This window comes from Rutilus rutilus (genome assembly GCF_951802725.1).
Source record: "Rutilus rutilus genome assembly, chromosome: 20".
NCBI lineage: Eukaryota > Metazoa > Chordata > Actinopteri > Cypriniformes > Leuciscidae > Rutilus > Rutilus rutilus.
Window position 1 is genome coordinate 11,613,615 of NC_140225.1, and position 24,196 is coordinate 11,637,810.

The window sequence follows — 24,196 nt, forward strand, 5'->3', positions numbered from 1 at the left end:
AACATTTCATATATATCACAAAATAAACATACCAATGCTGGAAATGATGTGTGAAATTTTTACACATTAATGGGTGAGTTTAGAGACAACATTTTTTGTGTTAATTCTAACTCATTCATTGTGTTAATGATTTTAACAAAGTAAATATGTCAGAGAGGTTAGCACAAAGATGTGTAAACGTGTTAAATTAACACATTATGTGATGTCCTTCACTGCAAACATTTTTGAAAACATACATAAAACCATAAACAAAACATTAGCATTTGACTAAATGAATGTAGAGTCATTGGTTGTTTAGCTTATACAAGTATTATAATGAAATATCAACCATTACATTCATAAAACTGCAGAATATAAATACATTTTTAAGCATTCAAAAAGGAAATGTCCAAAACAGGACAAAACACAGTTCTTTTCACAATACAAGACACATAACCCCACCTTAAAAATAATTTCACTTATTTCCAAAAATGTGTTGGATTCATGTGCACTGGTGGCCAAAAGAAGTATTTAAGTGTCGTAATGTTTTTGAATGCTCAAGAAACATTTCTTATTATTATCAATGTCTGACTGTCTACTCCATCTTTTCTACAGCATAGGAGTAAAAGTCATCATCAAAATAATCTTTAAAAAGCCAACACAATGTTTTTGTCCACCTTTGTGAATAAATGAACTTCTCCAAAGATTGGTTCCTGTTCAGAACTTGATTGACAACATCAGAGTGTTCCCTGGTCTGCATGTGTGCCCACAAACACAAATGTACTCAGTCCTTCAGAGGAGATCCCGGTTCCAAAACTATATGAGAGAGAGAGAGAGAGAGAGAGAGAGAGAGAATATTAGTGTCACATTATTTTTAACCTCCTTTTTTGTTAATTTTTATTATTATTTTCACAAAAACTTAAGAATATATATTTGTAAACAGCTTTTGTCAATAAATAGCATACAAAAGAACTAAATTAAATTATGCCAGATTAAATTTTAATACTTACAAATCCTCAATTCTGTCCAAAAATGCTGAGATCCATAGAAAGACCAACTGAAATAGATGATTTTAGCCCATTTCAGCTTGTCTGCAGTGAAGGAGTACCTGTTTGAGACAAATACACAGTAAGATACATGCAAGAAATCACTGTGTGATGATCGTTCTCCTTCCTACAGTAGTTAACCCACCTGTGCGCTGATATTAGGACCGTGGAACTGCAATGGTAGAGTCTTCTGGCTAATAAAATATAAAAATAATGCAAAAATATAAACTTAAGTTGTTTAGAATGCTAGATTTGGTCTGAATGAATTAGTGAGAGTTTTACTGCAGTGCTTACCTGGATACATTTAATCTGGTGAGACTGAACAAAGACAATGGTCCATCTTCTGATTGGTTCATTTGCTGTGTAATAAAGTTAGACATAATGCAAAGGTCACTTATTTGATATAAAGTTAGCCAATTTTATAGAGATTTTATAAGATATTGTAAGCTACCTAGTCTGCACCAGTGGCTCAAAAGCAATTTTCACATAGCGTATGCTAATCATTTCAGCAAACTTATCTCAAAATATATCACAAATGGGCTGGCCTACCTCTGGAATCTGGCGCGAATTGTCGCTTTGTTGCAGTTGCCTTTAAACACAAAAATGGAAGTAAATATTAAATTCCATAAAATAAAAAAAAACTATAATATGGTATAGTTTGCAAACTAATGCTAAAACTATAAAGGTTCTCATCAGTAGGCCAACATTAGGCTATAAACAGAATTTCACATTAGTTTATTCACATTTATTGTTAATGTAAACGCGTTGCTCGTTGGCATATTCGACAATTCAATAATCTAACAAGGTGTGTAAGTTAAAATGAAACGTTAGCTCAGTTTACCATGGTAAAGTTCGTTACCGCCATGTTGACGACGAGTAACGTTAGGCTAACATACGTTAAACTGGGCACAATCCTGTCAACAGCCAGTCTATGGTCAACATACACAGAATGTTTTTTTTTTTTTTTTTACCTTGCTTGCTGATCTCTCTCTCGGTGAAGTGAATTCCGTCTCTTCCCCGGGCCAGACACGAACGTCGCGATCCAACAAAAGACAGACCCCATTACGGTAATGGGGTCTGTCTTTTGTTGGATCGCGACGTTCGTCTGAAATATAACGGCCGCGGCGCATCACTACACTGTCTGGGATTTGTCGTGTCGCGTCAGACAGACATCCAGTGTAGGATGTCTGTCTGACGCGACACGACAAATCCCAGACAGTGTAGTGATGCGCCGCGGCCGTTATATTTCAGACGTAGTCTGATAGCCTACGAGTCCAAGCGCTCGCGCTAGTTCTTACAAGGGATAAACAGGTTTGCATTTAAAGGTCTGGTCGCTTCAATGTGTCCAATATAGACAGCCTCTGGCTGGCTATTATAGCGTTGTAGACACGCGGTGTAAGGCAAAAATTAGGAAATAAAAAGCACGGTGGAATGGTGCCAGCCAGAGAGGCAGTTACGTCAAATACAGTAGTATACAGCAAATTTAAAAAATACAGTAAGTCTCTGTATGTGGTGTTAGACGTCACAGAAAAATCCCATGATGCAATTGGAATCACAGTTATTTACTGTAAAGAGAAATAGCAGTATAATACTGGGGGATTTAAAGTAAATAACTGTAGAAATTACAGAAAAGTCTAACAGTGTAGCTAAGTGTATGGGGCTTGTTGTGATTGGTCGTAGTGTTATCCAATTGCGTGCAGTGAGATTTTCAAATGCATGCTTGGTGTCGCCCCTCGAGCTGGGCGATTTTCATTAGTCGATGCCAGACCATTAATCTTTCAGATTTAGGTCTGGATTTCCAGGCTAGACTTACTGTGCACTGGGAGTCAACCTAGACAGAGAGCTGCCTCAGCTGTTTTTAAAACTCACTTATTCAGTATCTTGACTCAGTGAATGATAACAAACATGGCTACCTATCTTTGTGCTCATTGATATGACAATTTGTTAAAGTAAAACACAAAGGCAACCACAAATTGGTCTGTATCCATTACTTCTTTATGTGTGATTTATTTATTTATACAGGATGTTTATAATTGGACATGCATTCATAAGTTTTAATGTACATCCGTTTCACACATACGCTACCATTTGAAATTTTGGAAAGAAGCCTCTTATGGTAATAAAGGCTGCATTTATTTGATCAAATATACAGTAAAAATGTTAATATTGTGAAATATTATTATAATTTAAAAAGTAATTATTTCATGAGCTGAATTTTCAGCAGCCATTACTCCAGTCTTCAGTGTCACCTGATCCTTCAAAATAACATTTCTTATTATTATCAATGTTTAAAACAGTTCCTTGATATATTATTTTTTTTGTGAAAACCATGATAATTTTTTTCAGAACTCTTTGATGAATATAAATTTTAAAACAACATTGACTTAAAACTCAATTTTATTATAACAATGCAAAAATCTATACTGTTACTTTTGATAATTTTAATGCATCCTTGCTGAATAAAAGTATTAATTTATTAAAGAACATGCTAGTGTCTACATATTGCATTTATTTGAAACATTTTTATATATGTTTATGCATTCTATTTTAAAATTTTTAATGAAAAATCGTTCAGCATTTACTCACCCTCATATCATTCAAAACCAATATGATATTTTCAAGTCTAGAATGTTGGTAACCAAACAGTTTGGTGACCATTCACAAAACAAAACAAATATATATATATATATTTTATGAATATCAGAATATCTTCTTTTCCACCGAGGAAAAAATTTAATTTGGGGGGTGCATTTCCATTTAATATCTTTTTGCATTTTTAATCTTTAAACAAAATCCATTAAGTGATTTGAGTTGTAGTTTTTTCACTGGTTGTAACTCTTAGTATAGGCTACTTAATTCATGATGGTATAATGGCATTATCATTATTATCATCATTATTGAAAACAGAATTAGCCTGTTCAGTTGCACTGGAAATGTCATAAATTTAACAGTGAAGTGTAAAGATCACATAGTTCCAACCAGCCCTCTCATTCACCCATAACACCAAGCAGAACATAGGAGCTCAGGGAGTTTGCTGCCATCTGGCTGATGAAACCTTCCATTCAACATCACTTCACCAGGGAATGACAGTGGAGAAAAGCAGAACACTTCCGACAGAACATCAGAGGAAATGCAGTGATATTCGCTATCCTCCTTGCTTTCCTGCTTTGTATTTTATTCACAGAACGATCTTCCTTTCTCATCCTATGATCTCATTCGATTGTCCCTGTGTGCTTTGCCTCTTTTTATTGTATGCTTGCTGTGTGAGAATGTCTATAATTGCTGTCAATATCAGTTCAGGCAGTTTAGAATAGAGTGGAGAAAAGCATTCTATTTACAGTTTCTTTGCTGTGTGATGCAGGCTAGTGTGAACATGTTAGCTCAGACTTTGAAGATAAGGTTCTTTCTATCTCAAATGACCCCTGTGAGGTGAGAGGGTTCTTTGATGTGCTCAGACCAGCATGGTCAGTATTTAACATGTTTCACAAGTCTTTTTTCTATAAGCACACACGCTGAAACATTTATTGAGCGAGCGAGCATTTGTACTAAACAGGTGATACTCAAGATAATGAAAGCAATAACACCCCATTCAGATGTAAAACTTTATCTGTAATTCTTCTTTTTCATTGTTATATTAAACTAACTTCTGTAGACTTTCTATGTTAGATTTCAAATAGCCATGATGAAATGTGGCGACTCAAAGGCTTAAGTGGTCCGAGCAGCTGTACGCTTAAAATTAAAGGTTACAATTAGAATCGAAAAAGCATTTTACAGCCTGACGTGTCTGTACTATGTGAGTGGTGCATCATGATGTTAGACTAAATCGCTCCCATTATAATCAGTTGTGTTGTTTACACTGGATGCACCCGTTGCTGCGTTTACTGGCACATTATTTTTCCTGTTCGTTCAAAAGTTTAAAGTCTCTTATTCTCACCAAGGCTGCATTTATTTGAGCTTTTTGAACTTTTTTTTTTCGGGATTCTTTTTTTTTGGGGGGGGGGGGGGGGGATTTTTTGATGAATAAAAAGCTTAAAAGAACACTATTTATTTAAAATAGAAATCTTGTGTAACATAGATGGATTTAATGCCACTTTTGTTCATTTTAATGCACCTGGCCTTGCTGAATAATATATATATGTGTATATCCAATTCAACATATTAATATATTTTGTCTTCTGACTGTTATATCAAAGTCAGTATGTGAACTTAAATTAAGTTATATTATGTACAGTATATGCAGTTGTACCATTACTATCATTATAATTTATAATAATTATATTGACCTTTTATACGAATGGATTACTCTTTGACAAAGTAGTATTCATAGTTATTCACAAATGTAATTGCTGAAATGATTGATGTTATTAAACATTCTGAGATTATGTGCAGCTTTAACGCTATATCAACACACTTTGATGCAGTAAATGGTTGCTTCATGTGATTCATAACATGCCATATATAGGAGAACTATTTACACTTTCACATTTTTATTATCTTCTGTAGTTCTTTGGCAAACCATGTGCTGGTGCTTTAAATAACCCAGAAACCAAAACACTGTTCAGTGTCTTTTTTTACTGTCTTTGCTGATGCTTAAAAAAAAAGGGGTGATCAATGCAATAGCTGAGGAGACTATGTTGGCCATCACAGAGTATTTAACGTAAATAATTGAGTTATTGTCATATTCAAGTTACATCTTTAAGGTCCGAGAGTGTCCGTGTATTGCCTGGTACTGGCAATTGAATCCACAGGAAAAATGGAATTCATCTTATTTCTGACTGGAAGATGTCACTAGAGGTGTGTCTGTCTGCTGACAAAATACAAATAAAAAAAAATGACAAGGAAGAAACGAAACACCCTCCTATAGTATTTGAATTAGACGAGGTTGTGTGGGTGGGGGGTGATCTGGGATGTAAGAAGGACACAGTCAAGAACAAGGTTCAAGAACTCTGAAGGACACCATATCTGCTTGATAAAAGCGAGTGATGGGGATGGTAACAAGAAATCCCTGCCCCATCCCCCAGTTCCAAGGCTGATTTGATTTTATGATGAGATGTCAAGTTCTTCATTACCAACCAAAGATCTTGAAAGGTGTCTTGAGATAAAACAATATCATCTTGTGATTGGCAATGTCGCGACCCTTCAGCCAAACCCCTTATCAGCTCCTGCAGACCTAAATACAGGAGGTCATGTTCTCTCTGAAATTGGACTTTACTAGATGTATTTATTTTTAATTGTAACTCTGGTTCTATAGCTCTTAGAATACATAAGATTAAAAGATCCAGCCTTAAAAGATCCAGCCTTAAGTAGTTCTCTCTCTCTCTCTCTCTCTCTCTCTCTCTCTCTCTCTCTCTCTCTCTCTCTCTCTCTCTCTCTCTCTCTCTCTCTCTCTCTATATATATATATATATATATATATAGTATCATTAGGACTGGTTTTCTCTCTATTAGGGCAAAGCAAACAAACTTGCAGACTAATAAAATGGTTGCAGACAAAAAAATTGTCTCATAATTCACGATATTAGTCTGGTGGTATTAGTTTTTATTCTTATTTTGTATAGCATAAGTCTCAGGATTTACAAGGCATTACAAGGCTATCAGGTGCAATTACATTTAGAAAAGGCGAGCACAATCACCCCACTTCACCTTGATAGAGAGACAGATACAGAAAGAGTGTTTAAACTCCTCCATGGTAGGACAGATAAATACATGAAACAGCCTCATTCAGTAGATTAATGTTTCATATAGCCCTTGTCCCTGGTCGACTTCAGGGGACAGTATAGGCACAATTTGAGGCACATTTCTTGTGAAACCTGAGGCCATTTAATAAGTGTTTTTTTCTCAAGGACGATAAGAGAAGCATCAGTAGCCTTCTCCGTCTTCGTCCCTGTCTCAGGGATACAACTCATCTCATCTGAGAAACTGAGCAGTATGTAAAATCAGCTATTGAGAACTGTAATATATGAGCCACTTATGGTAAAACATGACTCTTTACGTTTACTCAAGTGGCTGGGCATTTATTCTGAGTTGCCAGTAACAGAAGGTGTGCAATTAGGGTGTTTGAGTCCTTGGTTGTTTTGAGGGCAGTTTAGAATGAGAAAATGTCCCCAAAGGCTCATAGCTTTAAACAAGCAGCTCCAGACAGGTAGAAGGTCTTATTTTTGGCTCAGTCTGCATGTGTGCGTTTGAATAGGGGAAGTAAATGGGCTTGAAACCCCACAGTCTGCACCTGCCTCACAGTCTGTCTTTGCTTACGTTATGACATAAAGGCACAGTCACTCCAGCCATATCGCTCCCTTACTTTTCCTGGATAGGTCAGAATTGTTGGCCTGGAGCCAATGATGCAAGAAAGCCAAGAAAGTGTTTGTTATGGATGGGAGAGCATCTCACTTGGACCGCTCACAATGTTATGTTATAGAGAGTTGCACTCCTACAGGTTATGTTTATTTCTGTTGTGGATAGGGATGCACCGATGTGAAAATTGTGGCCGATACCGATAACCGATATTAATATTGCTGTTATGGCCGATACCGATATTTACCGATGTCGATATCTCTGTATAGAAAACAAATTTTAATGATTATCAAATAAAGAGCTATTTTCCAAAACACATTTTTTTTACTTTAGAAATGACTGATATTGGGCACCTTTACCTGTGTGCAAAATATGTCACACATACACACATTGCATTGCATATAATGTGTGCTGGTCAACTTGTCTAAAATTAAGAAACCCTTAGAAAACAGTAAAAAAAAAACAAAAAAAACAGGAACATGTGTACAATTAAGATAGGCTACTTCATTTATTATTCCAATATCCAAATATTATTCTAAAAAATACCACAGGGAAAAGGGCTTCTTGTGACTGTCTTTGCGTTTGAACATTGCACATTTTAAACAGGACACGCAGCTGAATAAATGTTAGCCAATACAAACATATTTATAGAAAACAGTTGACAATGAATAGACAGGAGTCCAATAATAGCATAACGAATCACTTATTCTAAAAATAATAACAAGTAGGCTATAAGACGAATCCGACATATGGGCTGTGTTAACAGTAAAACGTCCGTCATTTAACGAATTTTAAAAACATGGATGGATAATACAAAATGCTTTCTGACATTTTGACAGAAAAAAACAAACAAGCAAGAACAAAATTTAAACTTAGCCCGTTTTCATTTTACAATTATCTTCTCTCTCTATGTGCGCGCGTCCGTGTTTGTGAGAGAGAGCTCGCGCAGCACCGGAGCCTACTTTTTTAATCCATAAGTAACGAACGCGATAGTTTTCATACAAACTAAATATGTAACATAATTAGGTAGGCTACTTTAGTTATTATTAACACAATAACACATGAAAAATAGTGCTTTCTGCTTAGCCCGTTTTCATTTTACAATTATCTTCTCTCTCTATGTGCGCGCGTCCGTGTTTGTGAGAGAGAGCTCGCGCAGCACCGGTAGCCTACTTTTTTAATCCATAAGTAACGAACGCGATAGTTTTCATACAAACTAAATATGTAACATAATTAGGTAGGCTACTTTAGTTATTATTAACACAATAACACATGAAGGCTACGTTTCTCAACACTGAGAATGAATAAATAAACGCCTGTTTCTCCACTCGCGCTTATCAGAATCCACAAATCACACGCGCTATCACTTTTGAGAAAAATCAAATTCGAATGGGTAACATATATCAAGCTATATATTCAAATATCTACGAGTCAAAAAACGATCAGTCAAAAATGTGTCATGAGGAGGAAAAAAACATAAGTCGCACTGGACTGCATTAACAATGTTACGGACGTGAGCGCTCTCGGCACTTAAAAACTGCTTTAAAACTTTCACAGAGACCTCAAGCAGAAAGCACAAAGCCTGTCTTTAAATTTAATTTCGTTTTGTATTAATTGTATCTTAATTTTGATCAATGTTTCATCAACGAATTGCATTGGATTTAATAAATAAAAAGTATATATACTAGAAAATATTTAATCAGGACAGAGGCGACGGCGCGTGAACCTGGAGCGCGTCTCATAAATGAACCAAAACCTAATTGTATCTTAATTTTGATCAATGTTTCATCAACGAATTGAATTGGATTTAATAAATAAAAAGTAAATATACTAGAAAATATTTAATCAGGACAGAGGCGACGGCGCGTGAACCTGGAGCTCGTCTCATAAATGAACCGAAACCTACCTGCCTCACAGACCTGAGACATATATAGAAAGCTTGAAACTTCTATTTTTAAACAGAACAATTCAAAATGAAAGAAAACAGACTGTTCTCTGCTTATGTCATCTGTATGAAATGTGTATTTCTCTCACATCAACCTCTTCAGCTTCACACATTAAATATCGGCCTGTTCACATCGGCCATATTTTGACATCGGAACGATACCGATGTGTAAAAAAATGACCATATCGGCCGATATTATATCGGCGGCCGATATATCGTGCACCACTAGTTGTGGATGCTGACAGTTTTTGAGGAGATTCTGAAGGGAATTTGATGAGTTTCTTGGCATTCCCAAACGCAGACTCCCAAGGGCACCAACACACATACATCTTGACTGCAACTACCTTTCCCTTCTAAATTTAACTATGCCATCATTTTCCTGACAGACTTATGTTTCAGGTGGGAGGTATTAAAATATTCACACTTGAAGCAACATTGAAGGGCCTTTTACAATTATCCAAAGTCTCAGACAGTCAAATTAGTCCAATTTGATGACATGCTGAGGAGTAGGAGAAAATGATTTTATCATAAATAGGAAATGAACAAAAATCTTGAAGTCTGACCAAAGAAAGCAGAAATGCTGTCAACACATTCACAGATCCACAAGAGATACAGTCTTATACTCTGACTTCATACTGTTTACTCCACTGCATTAAAGAGAGGCACAAATAAATGTCATACACTCCTAGATCTGCGGCAGAGCATACCTGATGGAGCACAGCTTCTATTCCCTCAGCTCCTGGGAATTCTCTGGCAGAATGAAGATGTATTCCTGAGGTTTGATTTACAGGAGGCATTAGAATATGCTAAATCTCTTTGTTTGGGGCAGAGGCAATAATATCATGAAATCAGTGATCATACCACAACTTAATACATAAAATAGCATCCTAAATATTTTTTAAATCAGTCCCTTACTCCAAAAATCAATTTCTTAAGTATTTTAGTGTTTGTCTTACACGAATATCTAAATATCCTTAAAGTATTTTGCCTAAAGTAAAATTAATATTATAAAGTAAATAATATAAGGTATTACCAAATAATTTTTGGTGTTTATTAGTAGTTGTATAAATTATTGAATTAAGTTAAGTTGTGTTATATTATACTTAAATATTTTGGTTAGATTTACACTTAAATTGATACATTTATACTTAATCATTTATAATAGTTAATTCATACTTAAAAACAATTTGCCAATGTAATAGGGGGAAAAATACAAAATATATGTTATGAAAACAATTCTTATCTTGCATAATTTTACTTCTCAAATTACTTTATATTGTTTTAAAGATAACAGGGGGGAAAAAAGAAAAAGAAACCATATAAATGAATAAAGTAATTTTATTTTTGCAGTGCTGGTGTACCTGCTGGTCCTCATTCTGATCCAAAGCAAAGAAATGCTTCATGAATATCAAGAGGTTGTGAATGAACTGCAGATATTGATCCACAAGTAGAGATGAAAGCAGTTTATGGTAATGTTTTATCTGAAGATGTTGAATGGAAAACTTGCGTAACATTTCAGCCACAGTGTTGCTTCGCATGAGATAAAAATGAGACAAGTTGTTCACTATCGCAAGGCTCTTTCGGATATAGTAACCCACTATAACTGTATTTGCTATGAGAATAGAATGCAAACAACGAGTGTTTCTTACATCTACTTTTTCTCTCTCCTCTTTTTTCTCCCTCCCTCCTCCTTCACTGCTGCCCTCTTCTGTCTTCGCTGGAACAGTGGATCACTTGGGCATTGAGTTCATGGGTAAGAAAAAGAAAGCACTTTCTTATTGGCACAGCGATGAATCATGCTTAGAGAGTTTATATGAGCCGAGGTGGCTGTGTATCTGCTTTGTGCAGTCGTGCTTCTCTTTTTATTGCATGTGTTTGAATGTGAACGTTCCTGTTATCTCTTTTGACTGTGCACTGTATGTGGGCCAAAATGTTGTTTTCCCTTCTTGACTCCTCACAACAAGCAGCTTCTATAAAGATACCCCAGAGTCATCACAAATGCGGTTCACATTTGAGGAGATGTAATATTTGAAGCTTAAGACTGCTTCATTCACGTTTGACAGGACGAGAATTTACCAGATCTTAAAGTTATTTGAACTATCTACCAAAGCGGTGCAGAGACATACAATTAAACTAGTTTAGAATCAAATAATCACCCTGTCCCTGTGCACTTAGTCTAGTGTGTGGTCAGAGATTAGTAACAGAGAGCAAATTATAAATGCACACTGTTGAGATCATAGATGTCAACTAACTGTGCCTTTCATTTGCTCTCAAACTAATCTCTAATGCATTCCACTGCAGAATTCGAATGCTCTTTGGTCTCCTTGGAAACGGCATTGAAATGTTGAAAGGACAGTGACAGGAGACAGTTAGAGTGAATTAATTTTGTTGGCACAGTTTCTGAGATAACAGTCTCAGTGTCTTTACCACATATTTGTGTTTAATAAAATTGTTAGACATTTGACCTCACACATGTAGGCTAAAGTTGAGTTCTGTAAAATAATATGCAATATGTAATATGTATTTTTTTTTGCCCAAATACACAATTATCTGCTTTGCATCACATAACCTAAAATAATTGCTTCAGATTCTGTATTAGCCCATATTAAGTGACATTTCATATGACTTTAATGTGACATAATCTCGTGCCTTAGAGCGAGAAATGTCTATCAGTATTTTGATTATAGAGCTTGGAAGATTCCCAGAGCTGTAGATCGATGGGTGAGTGAGGGTAACGGGCAGATGGATTTTGTTCACGTTGATTTCCAATTTCCATTTTTGAGGCCTATAGCACGCCTCTTCCAAAAGGTCCCTGATTGAGAGTAGCCCCTGGATTTCGATTGTTTTTCCTTTTTTCTTTTCGTCCAACCAAACTCTACAAGATAAATGCACTCACTTCTGTCAGCACACTCGTATACAAGTTGGTCATCAGGTTGTGATTTCATCAGGTTAATTACTGAATTGGTACTTTCGAAGAGCTCAACCAAAGACTTAAGATTTCAAATATGAAATCTATTCGTAAGCTTGGTGAAAAGCTTTGGAGGATTTGATGTTTTCCCATTCAAAAAGATAGGAGCTGCAATTGCATGACAGAAATAGCTGCCCATGGGGCGTATCAAAGATGGCCGCAGAGTGAAATGGCTGGTCTTAAAGGTACTTTGGCTCAACATACTTCTTGAACAAGTGGCCTTTCCTCAACGGCTTGGGTTGAAATTCATTTCATTTTACCCCAAAATAAAAATTCTGTTTTTATTTGTTTCAAACCTATATGACTGTTTTTCTTTTGCAGAACACAAAAGAACATATTTAGAAAAATCAAACTGATAGTTATCTATCTATCTATCTATCTATCTATCTATCTATCTATCTAACTGTCTATCTGTCTGTCTGTCTATATATCCATCCACCTGTCTATCTGTCTGTGCATCTGATTGTCTGTCGAATTCTGAGTTGAACAAAAAGGGGGGCACTCCAGTCTTAGACGTTATGAATATGCACAAATGTAAGCCACAAGACCACATGAAGTGTGTCATTTGAGTCAGGACCTAAGTGTTTTGATTCTGTCATCTTAAAAAGAAGATTGTGAAGGCTGAGACGGTCTTTCATGCATTGCTTTATCTCACACAGCTGTAGGACTCAGCATGACAGCTTGTTTAAGCCTTTGTGTGATGGTTTGATAGTTTCCATGTGCACACTCAGAGCTCAGAATGATACATGTATAGACAGTTTCACTTCCTCTTAGCAGCAACAGCAAAAAGTGGACTACACTGATGAAAGAGTGTAGAGTGATTCCTTCAATCCTTTTTAAGACCACATACTGTGCTTGGCTTTCCCGTTAGTGAGCATGGGGCACATAGAGAAGACAGAAGTAAATGTATAGAATAAAATGGGGATCCTGGAACAATTTGAAAAACAAATGTTTTTTGTTATTTAGAAAAACATAACACATTTTAAAATAATTAAAATAATTCTGACCAGTATTTGCTTAAGTTACTTTTTCTTTTTCTTTTTTCTTTTTTATTAAAAATAAAAGAGCTCTGAACTGACAGTTTGGGATTTTAATACTGTAGACTCTGTGTGTTAAATTAAGAAATCATTTTGCAATTCAGTCATGTGATGTATACAGATGTATGGTCTACACATTTACTGCTTCTGGGTCAGTTCTATGGGGGAATTCATTAAGAATGCTAAACAGAGTGTCCGCGGGGTCTTAAAAAGTATTAAAAGTTGATCAATCAATTTAGAGAAAATGAAGGCCCTTAAAAAGTATTAAAAAGTCTTAAATGCCATTTTCCAAGGTATTAAATTGTGTATCATCTTTTCATTAAATATATTTGTCCAAAGAGGTTGTATGCTAAAGTTTGCCAGAATTTAATCATTGCGTTGGCGAATAGTGGGATTCTGTGTATTTATGGAATCATGCTAGATTTGACATCATCTGTTACTGCGCACACTGACTGACTGCACTGCTGCGTGTCGTGCGTGATAGCGCATGTCTCTCTACGCCCGGTTGTTAAACAACATCACTGTGAAACCACTTATCATACAGTAAGTACGTATACACTCAAGTCAGCATATGGTTATCGTGTCTATATAGTTTCACATTCATGTTAAGAAAAAAAAGAAATAAGAAAAAAAAAAGTTTTCTGTCTCCTAGCCTGACAAGCCAGACCCACATCAAGATGTCAGGTCTGGGAACACACCATTGGCATGGCTCAATCCGAGGGGCGGGATAAACGGTTGTCTTTCAAATTCCCTCTGCACGCAATAGGATAGCGCTACAACCAACCAGAGCGTTTTCCCACCAGCGGAGCTAGTTGATAGATTAAACTTTTCTTCGGCAAAACTCCGAACACATCGTCCTTTTTTAAGAATGACTTAAAATGACTTGTTCTTTTCTCAAAGAAAAGCTTAACTCCAGTTCTTCCAGAGTCATGGTCAAAGCCGTTTCGAAAGACCGCTGTTCGCCAGCAGCAGCAGGAGCAGCAGCTCTACTTTGTAGAGCACGGAATTCACGCGGAACCGTCACAACTCTGCCGTCATTATGTTAAGCCCGCCCACCGACTCTATACACGTTGTGATTGGCCTGACTAGAGTTTGGTTTTTCCAGCTAGACTTGCTAGACGACCCTGGCAACAAACACCACTAACCACTCGGTGAGTTGAACAGTTTTGAAAACGAACGTTAAGGGTTGTTTTAAGGACATGTTTGTGCATGGCCATAGACTCCCATTCTAAAGCGGTCATGGGCAATTCTAAAATAGTCAAAAAGTCGAGACAGGAACCATTGTCAAAATTTCTTTGTCCACCACTCTTGTTCATCCAAAACAAACTACAAAATAGACTCAAAGTGTTAAATACCGGAATTATCCTTTAAGTAGTGGTACAAACAAGGTTAAGTAATGATTCACAGCTGAACTAAAATAACTAATCATATCAGTAACCATGGTAACTAAAGAGTGGCGGGAAAATCAAACAAAGGAACACATGAGACTGATGAAAACAAACTAAAATTCCATGATTAGGAAACAGAATATATACATGACAGAAGTATTATTACAATATAATATAACTGTTTTCTATTTTAATCGATTTTAAAATGTAATTTATTCTTTGTGATGGCAAAGCTGAATTTTCAGCAATCTTCAGTGTCACATGATCCTCATTATAGACAGTAGAGATGCGCGGTTGGCGGTTACAGGTTACAGGTTAACGTTTTCCACTAGAATTTTTACATTAAGACTGCTGGCAGAATTACATTAATTCAAAGCGATGTTTTGAGTATGGTGAATTAACTTTTAGGCCACAATAAAACGCATTTCTAAGTAACATGAACTTAATAATTTTCAACATGAATACAAGTAATTAAGTTGATCCAACATAATGTTTTAAGTTAGGTGAAGAAGTTTTTTGACACAATAAAACACATTTCTAAGTAACATGAACTTAATAATTAAGTTGATCTCTGCAAGAGTTAAGTTGAGCCCTTTTGATTTGATTTGAAGTTGATTACTCTTTTAAACATACATGTAACATTCATCTTTTAATATATTTCCCCTTCAAAACATTTAAATGAACTGTATTACCATTACTGTCCTTTCTAATACAACGTAAAGCATACATTTTCTTAGAAATTAACCTGTGTACTTATCACTTCAAATCAAACATTCAATTGAAATGTATGGTCACTACACTGTCATTGGTCAGGCGCACACTAGGGATGTTGCGGTGACGGATTTTTTCCACCGGTTAATCGACGTGTAAAAAAACGGTAATCCCGGTGTCACCGGGGTTGCGTGTCGGGGATTTCGGGTGGCCGAAAATGCGGACGTGCACACGTCTCAATTTACTTTCACTTTAATTAGCGGCAATTCAGTAGCATTTGTTTGAATTAATCATGGGTTAATTTATTTTATTCTTAATAAAAATACACAAAACAATAAGACACTTGCTTGTATTACACACATCTTTATTGCAAAATGAATAATAACTTAACACACCATGTAAAAACTAAACAAAAGCACTTATGAAACACCTTTAAAGTGCATTTATTAACAAAACGAACCACTGCACACATCGTGCAAGTATCAAACAAGAAATTATATTTTAAAAAATCACTATTCGTTAAATAAAGTGCCTGCCTTTTTCAGCAAAAAAAAAAAAAGAAAAAAAACACACCGCACAACCATCGATTATGAAACGAAAGAACATCAAAAACTTCGTTAAATAAGGTAGCCTACCCGAATAATCACTGGACACTTAAGTGCAAAAAAAAAAAAAACTAATATAAAAATTAAACTCACGTTTGCATTTCTCTTTGAAACCAGATCTTCCGCCATCCTTTGCCAGTTAGCTCGCCTCACTCTCCTCAAATGATAAATGAAATCGGACACCTGCTGCTTTACTGCGGCGCTCGTTCCGCTCACGCTAAATTACGAAGGCACGTAGTCACTAACTGAATTAAGTGCTTTATTACTATAGGCTAAAACTTCAACACGATGGGGACGGTGCCGGTGGTCAAGTGCTATGACCGGTAGGTGGGTTAAACACCGTGTATCACCGGTAACACCGACTATCGCAACAAGCCTAGCGCACACACGCTGTTAATGATATCATTGGCTGTAGAGTGTGACAATCTGTCAATAAAAATCAGCCAACACTTTGATCTCATAAATTGCCTCTGTGAAGTTTGAACACAGAAAACATTTACCTCGGCACACAGACTATACTATCAACACTGCTCAAATTTCAGAGTAAGGACTTCCAGATTTCGGTATTCGGTTACAGTAGGCTATCACCAACAGAATCCTGAGCGAATGCGAATATGTGTAAGCGTAAAATTACTTACCATATTCACCACATTACGCTTCAGCGAGTTTCAGCTGTGGCCCCACTCGTCTGGCCTTGAACATGCGCACGGAAACTGTGCCGTTTACACGTCATCAAATTGTTTGTTTTTTACATTAACAGGACTTAAAATTAAATGAATTTTTGATTAACTGAAAATTTTAAACTCTGAAAAGTCATGATAGTATATTTAATCAATAGGCATAATTTGTGTGTCATCCAAGCTCAATAAAATAACAATTAGGCCTACAAGTAAAAAGTCTGACAGTATCTCAGAACTTGATTTTTTATTTCACAGCAATATATATATTTAAGTAATGACTAAAGGTCCTCTGAATTAGTTGGTTATATGTTCTATCTGTGGGTGCCTTAATGAGAAGCAAGTGTGTGATTATTCACGGTGGGGCTTCTCATACCCCTGCACTGCTTACCATTTTTGAAATAAACTACTAACAATACTATTCAGTTTTTCATTGTACAGAGACATGTTTTAACTTAGGAATTTCAAAAGGATTGATGATATGTGTAAAATTATGTGAGTATAGATATGGGTATAAATTAACATAACACCCCACTTTCACTGCCCATCACTCTCTTCTCTTTAAGAGGATCAATGATGTGTGGAAGAGGATGAGGTAATGTGTAGGAGAGTGCACAAAATAAAGAGAGGATGTGCTAATACATCCCAGCTCCTCTTATCTTTCCTCTTCCCTTTTTATACTTCATCCCATGGTTTCCAGTCACTTTAATTATGTGATGGTGGACATAATGGCATGGGAATAAGTCAATTTGTAAAGCATGACGATGAATTAATAATGAAAGCAGGAGAGAAAAAATGAATAATGCGTGATTGGCTTCACAAGGATTTACACTCTCATTTATTGATTTTTTTCTGCAAGTCAATTGACTTATATGAACCTCTGAACCTTTGCAGATTTTTTTGTATCTTGAGACAGTTTCAAGGGGAGGTGAAGGACCACCCATAGAAATATGAATGAGTAAAATCAATATGAGGGGTTTAGGAAGTCCCACCTTCCAGCAGTGTTGTTTTGAAAACTAAAACTATTAAAAATTGTGGTAGTTAATTGAAATAAAATAGAATATAAATATTAAATGAAAAACTTAAACTTAAAAAACCTTTGCAACTAACTGAAATATTTAAGTTGAAATACTAAAATGACTAAAACTGAAAGTTAAAAAAATAAAGCTGAATAGAAATATTAAAAAACAAACTTATAAAAATATCAAAAACACATAAAATGATAGTTTATTTACCTTAGCCTTGAAAATACAGAGTGGGTGGGGGGATGCCATGATTTGAGCAAAATAACCAAATTTCATGTACATTTTTGTCAGATTTTATTACTGACTTGAAATTATTGAAATACTAACATTATTGAAACAATCTTGACTAATAGTTTTTTGTGTGTGTGTCAAGCTGTACTGGTAAGCCTATTTCTTACATATGAAGTAACTGTCAGAGGACGTTACCAAAATGGCTACGAAGTAAACTGACTTGCCTTAAGGGAGTATAATATTACTTTGGGTGGCCATGATGACTTTAGCCTGGTAAAGTTGGTATGAAATGGAGGTTACAATCTTTTCTTCCTTATATTGTGATGTATATCTCAGTGAAGCGGCTTCTCAAACAAGAAAAAAAAATGTAGACTTGATTTTGTCTGTCTTGCATTGTCTCATGTGAGTGACAGGTTGTCCTCACGCCAGTGAACACATCATCTGATGAGATGAGAAGAGATGAGATGAGATGTTGCCGCAAGACGGAGTAAAGTTATTTTGATTAAAGATTATGAGGGAACATGAATTTTAAAAAAAGATATTCACGCATAAATCATTTATAATAACTTCAATATTCCATGAAAAATAAGAATTGTCCATTTTGAATTCATGGTGACTTTAATTTTAACTGCGAGGTTAACATTTCTTTGACTCTGACCTTGGAAAGCTCATATGATTGTTTTAATTCTAGTCACACTCACACTCATGTAGTCGACACATTCATTACAATGTGAAGTTAGTGGCAGCTCTTGTAGAATGTTGTGTCTGAGTATAATCTGATTGATTGCCTATTAACAGTTGTGAAGACAAGCGTGATTTACTCTTTCATATGAGAAATGACAGCTGATATTTTTCACACTTAATAGTGTCCATTTAGGTTTTAACACTTGTCCTCTGCAATCCATTCCCACAAAAAAAAAAAAAAACTGTCTATTACTCGCCTCTTTTCAATGATTCAGTTGCACGACTTCCTACCAGTTACATTGCAAACTAGCATTTTGTAAAACGAAGCTCCCACTAGAGCAACCAGCCGTGTTTTATTCTCTTATTTATCCTCAGTGCTGCATTTGACACTGTCGATCATAACATACTTCTGGACAGGCTGGAAAACTGGGTGGGGCTTTCTGGGATAGTTCTAAAATGGTTCAGGTCATACTTAGATGGGAGAGGTTATTATGTGAGTATAGGAGATCATAAGTCTGAGTGGACATCCATGGCATGCGGAGTCCCTCAAGGCTCAATTCTTGCGCTACTCCTCTTCAACCTGTATATGCTCCCAATGAGCCAAATAATGAGAAAGAACCAAATTGCTTACCACAGCTATGCAGACGACACACAGATCTACTTAGCCCTATCGCCTAACGATTACAGCCCCATTGACTCCCTGTGCCAATGCATTGATGAAGTCAACAGTTGGATGTGTCAAAACTTTCTTCAGTTAAACAAAGACAAAACTGAAGTCATTACGTTTGGAAACAAATGAAGTTCTCAAGGTGAACGCATACCTTCACTCTAGGGGTCAAACAACTAAACATCAAGTCAGGAATCTTGGTGTGACACTAGAGTCAGACCCTAGTTTCAGTAGTCATGTCAAAGCAATATCTAAATCAGCATATTTTCAACTGAAAAATATTGCAAGAATTAGATGCTTTGTTTCCAGACAAGACTTAGAAAAACTTGTTCATGCTTTCATCACCAGCAGGGTGGATTACACCAGCAGGATGGACTCCTCACTGGCCTTCCCAAAAAGACCAAAAGACAGTTGCAGCTCATACAGAACGCTGCCGCCAGGATTCTGAGCAGAACCAGAAAATATGAACATATCACACCAGTCCTCAGGTCTTTACACTGGCTCCCAGTTAGATTTAGGATTGATTTTAAAGTATTATTACTGGTATATAAATCATTCAATGGCCTAGGACCTCAGTATATTGCAGATATGCTCACTGAATATAAACCCAACAGATCACTCAGATCATTAGGATCATATCAGCTAGAAATACCAAGGGTTCACTCTAAACATGGCGAGTCCGCTTTTAGCTATTATGCGAGCCGTAGCTGGAACCAGCTTCCAGAGGAGATCAAACGTGCTCCTACAGTAGTCACATTCAAATCCAGACTCAAAACACATCTGTTTAGCTATGCATTTACTGAATGAGCACTGTGCCGCTGTTCGTCCGACTGTTTGTACTGTACTGTATTCTATTTTATTTTTCTAAACTGTTTTAATTATTCTTATTTCTTTTTATTATTTTAATTTCTTCTATGTAAAGCACTTTGAATTGCCATTGTGTATGAAATGTGCTATATAAATAAACTTGCCTTGCCTTGCCTTGCCTTATTCCCAGCCACCTCAATTGCAGCAACAAATATTTCTTAATGTGCTGCATTGTTCTTAATGTGACAGTGTTTCCCCTATGCATCTGCATATGTGCTAGGATCTTGCTTTTTGTATAACAGCGAATGTTTTTCTCATGTCTTTTCTTGTTTTCTTGCCCTTGTTTGTTTCGTCCCAACAGAGAGCAAGGAGGTGTACAAAAGACAAGTGATGTCTATCACATGTATTGCCATGGGGATCAGCTTTCTAGGCACCCTCTGCATGGCACTCTACTGTCGGAACAAGTGAGTGGACCTCAGAATTAATCAAAGCTTGAGCTGTTCCCCAGAGCATATCATTTGAAAGAAGGGCACAATATAACAAGCTAGAGTAAAGAGCGACTGCTATGGAACCCAGAAACATAATGACTGGAGTTGGGGACATAATTACTTTCTCATAAAAGCACCCACAGCTCTACTGGCCACCTTTCCAACAGGGATGAATTAAAAAAATGTTGGCCTATGGCATGCTTCGGCCTGCTTTGAATGTGCTGGTGCTGGTGCTACATAGGCAGCTACCTTCTAAGAAAACATCCTAACCATCATAGAACAAAAAAAAAAAAAGTGCCCTTGAATTCAACAGTAGTTTGTTGTTTCTATAGACATATTGTGCAATATTCTAATATACGATTTAATTGCATTTCATTTTTTATTGAATAAAATAAACTCATATATAAATCAAAATGTATTTATTGATTTATAAAAAAAAAAAAAAAAAAAGTATCTTGTCTTGGAAAAACTGCATATATGAGGACGCCTAATTTTTAAAGTGTGGTGTCAAGACATTTTACTAGGTATTCCAAGCTTTAAAATATTTTAACAGAAGTTGTTATTAAAAAAAAATGTTTATCCTTTTCCTGAGTCATGTAAATTCATTGGTTAAAACAAGCTAGGTGGCTAAAAAGCTTGGGCTAGGGGGGCTTCAGATATTATTGTGGACAATGAGCGGCCTTGGAGTCAAAAAGATTGAGAACTACTGCTGTAAAAGTTGCATGTGATGCTGCCTTAGAATTTGGTCAAATTTAGATATCCTATAGGAAACAGAATAATTCAAACTCCTACCTTAAGAACAGCCTTGAGAGAGTGTCTACAATGCTTTAAAATACTGCCTTTTGTAGGCATAAATAGGGAATGTGGGTAATAATAGCCACATTAGACTGAAACTTTGATTGATCTGTTCCATGCGGTTGAGTATATATCCATATTTCACCCATGAGTTGAGTCAAGCAACTGACTTTATCAGCAACCGTAAATAGGAGCTCCTGAAGCAAGAAGGGGTGTGTGTGGAACAGCCCAGCAATTTCAATAAAGCGCATGATACGAGTGAGCGAACTGACAGAAGAAAAATCAAACAATGATGTAGTGACATTTAAGTGCACCAGTAATTATTTTATCTCCCAGGAAAATAACTATGGGCTGTCTTGACTGTCAGAGAATATTCTTACAGATGATGGGTGATGTGTTTGCATGCGAATGAGTCTGCTCATGTGTTTTTGTGTAAATACCCCATATTTCGTATTGTTCTCTAATTATGCTGCCCCCTATAGGAGAAGGAGAGAAAAGCTCCAGGCACACTTGAAAGAGACTCGTAGCCAGAAGAACTACAACCTCAACTCTTCCAGCCTGGCCCGTAAACCCAGCCTTAGGCCCCAGCAAGGCCTGCAGATCCAGAAAGTAAGTTCCTCTGGTCCTTTTTATGACTGGCATCAATTTATGTTTTGTATGAGAATAGTACATGGATATTCTTAAACTGGAATGCATCTACATCTTGCCTTCCATTGTGTCTGTACTAGTGCATTCAGACTTTAAAAGACCCTAGGAAAATTGCTTTTTTGAAAATGCCATTTTCTGTGTTGACGCATTTCCAATTGAAACAGGAAGCTTGGAGGGGACATATCAAAAAGAATTTTCTTTTTTAAGAAAGTATTTTGGGTTTACGGTTTCAGTCTGTCCATTGAGTCTAAATAAGACCCCAAAATGATTCCATTGACTGAGAGAACCTTTAATGGGTAAGTTATTCAGTGCCTGATTACAAAAATCCTAGAAAATCACCTGATGCACTGCATCTGATTCTGAACTAAGTCATTATGGCCATATATGGTTTAGGAATAATAGCTTAAGCTAAAGATTATGAAAGTATACATTTCTTGTTCTTTTTATTTTTTATTTTTTTTATTGGCTTATGTTTTGCAAGATACGTGCTAGCTTAGCTTATCGCTAGCCAGTTAGTTGGCTTGCTTAGCCTAAATCCTGCACAAATGTTTAATCATTACTCAAAACTCACTTCTTTTCTGAATGTTATCATTCTTGAGTTGTGTTCTGTATTCCGTTGTGCCTTATTCTATTCTGCTGTATGCTGCCTTGTCTCTATAATGCTCTTTTACTGTTCTGTATTCTATTACTCTAACCTACTTATTATTTTTGTTTGTTTTGTTTGTCATCATTGTCTACCCTATTGGTGTTATCCTTGTTACATGTACATGTTAAAGTGTCCTTGAGCACTGGAAAGGAGCTATATAAATAAATCGTATTATTAGCATTCTCCCCTAAAAGTGATCGGGCAGACCAAACCGTAAGCTTTGAGGGCTAGTAATACTCACACCGCCTACAATGTCACCAAGGCTCGCCCCAATCTGTTTGACAGGGGCGCTACAGCGGTCAAAAGTATGAATGGCTCATAACTCCTAAACCGTCAGGCATAGGCTCAAGTGTCTTATATCTTTGGAATCCTTGGCTCAAGATGGACACATGCCTCGAATTTGCTCGTCGGTCTGGGAACATTTTCGGGTATTTTGGATTTTGTGAAAAATCTACTTTTGAGAACTAGTCCTAGGTTTTTGGCCCGATTGGAACCAAACATGGAACAAAACATGATTTGCTACTTGCTACTGGCAGGCTGTAGTAGGGGGAGATGGGTTTGAGTAGTGCACGATGGGTTATGAGTATTTTTTTATCCACTCTCACAAAAGAGAGATTATAATAAAATGTCAATACATTCAATGCATTTTTTTTTTTGCATTTAGCTAAAAGACATGAGCCGCTTTTCCACCGTCGGACCGAATGGTTCTAAGTTCGGTAAAGAATGGTTCCAGTTATATTTTGACTTGAGCTTGGTTCAGCACGGCCCGATTACAAACTGTTCTCGGCCTGGAAACCGTGCTGATTGAATGCGTCTCAGGATTGGTCATTTGTCTGTTGCATGGCTGCCAGGTTCTCTGCCAGTTTCTCCAAGTGCGCTATTTGAGTGACGTAAACAAGTTATAATAAAATGAAAAGAAATATCTGATCATCCTCCGCAGCCGCTTTATACATCTCATATGTCTGTAAACTCTTAAGATGAAGAGAGATAAAGCGCAGCTGGTATCGGTGTATCAATACTGAGGAATAGCGGTATTGAACCGTTTGAAATATTTCAGTATATGTATCGAAAACTTTATTTTTTTCGTCAACACTTAAGGAACCTAAAAGATTTGGGGCTGGAGCCCCAGAAACCACCCACTTGCTCTGCCACTGATGTGAGGGCCTTCGAATATTGTCTTGGACAAAGGAGGGTCTTGAAGTCAAAAAGGTTGAGAAGTCACAAAACTCCAAATTTGTTCTCATGGAATCGTTGTATGTAGTCAGGTTCTATCTGATAGTGATCCAATCACTGAAAATACATATTTAATGGGGTTTCTGAGACAAATCCCATCACATCTCTTGCTCATCAGCGGGTAAAACCAAGAACAGCTGACGCTTTACACCACTCAGCTTGTTGTAATGAGGCTCTGTCACAGCTATTCAGGCTAAGTCTCAGAGGACAGCCACACTAATAATGGTAGTCATGCTAGTCCATCACTGAGGGTTTGTGATTACTGCATCATTCTCTGTCTTTCCAGCTCAGAAACGGTGTGCCAGTCCAGTGTCCTAGTGAATGTA

At 36.5% G+C, this 24,196-nt stretch overlaps 1 protein-coding gene and 1 long non-coding RNA gene across 4 annotated transcripts in view; one reads left to right on the top strand and one right to left on the bottom strand.

The window, feature by feature from the left end:
- Positions 1 to 24,196, top strand: part of nrg3a (neuregulin 3a) — a 327,881-nt gene that overhangs the window by 287,345 nt on the left and 16,340 nt on the right. For both annotated transcript variants that reach the window (XM_084391956.1, XM_084391957.1), the window contains exons 4-6: positions 10,987 to 11,013; positions 20,422 to 20,524; positions 21,826 to 21,952. In XM_084391956.1, coding sequence (XP_084248082.1) covers positions 10,987 to 11,013; positions 20,422 to 20,524; positions 21,826 to 21,952 — 257 coding nt within the window. The remainder of the gene's footprint in view (positions 1 to 10,986; positions 11,014 to 20,421; positions 20,525 to 21,825; positions 21,953 to 24,196) is intronic.
- LOC311280067 lies at positions 1,007 to 1,614 on the bottom strand. 2 transcript variants are annotated; one of them, XR_014625627.1, is made up of 4 exons: positions 1,575 to 1,614; positions 1,320 to 1,384; positions 1,171 to 1,219; positions 1,007 to 1,087 (listed from the first exon to the last, which is right to left on the bottom strand). It is a non-coding gene; the product is annotated as an uncharacterized lncRNA (long non-coding RNA). The 2 variants fall into 2 exon arrangements; XR_014625628.1 differs by having other exon boundaries at positions 1,320 to 1,586.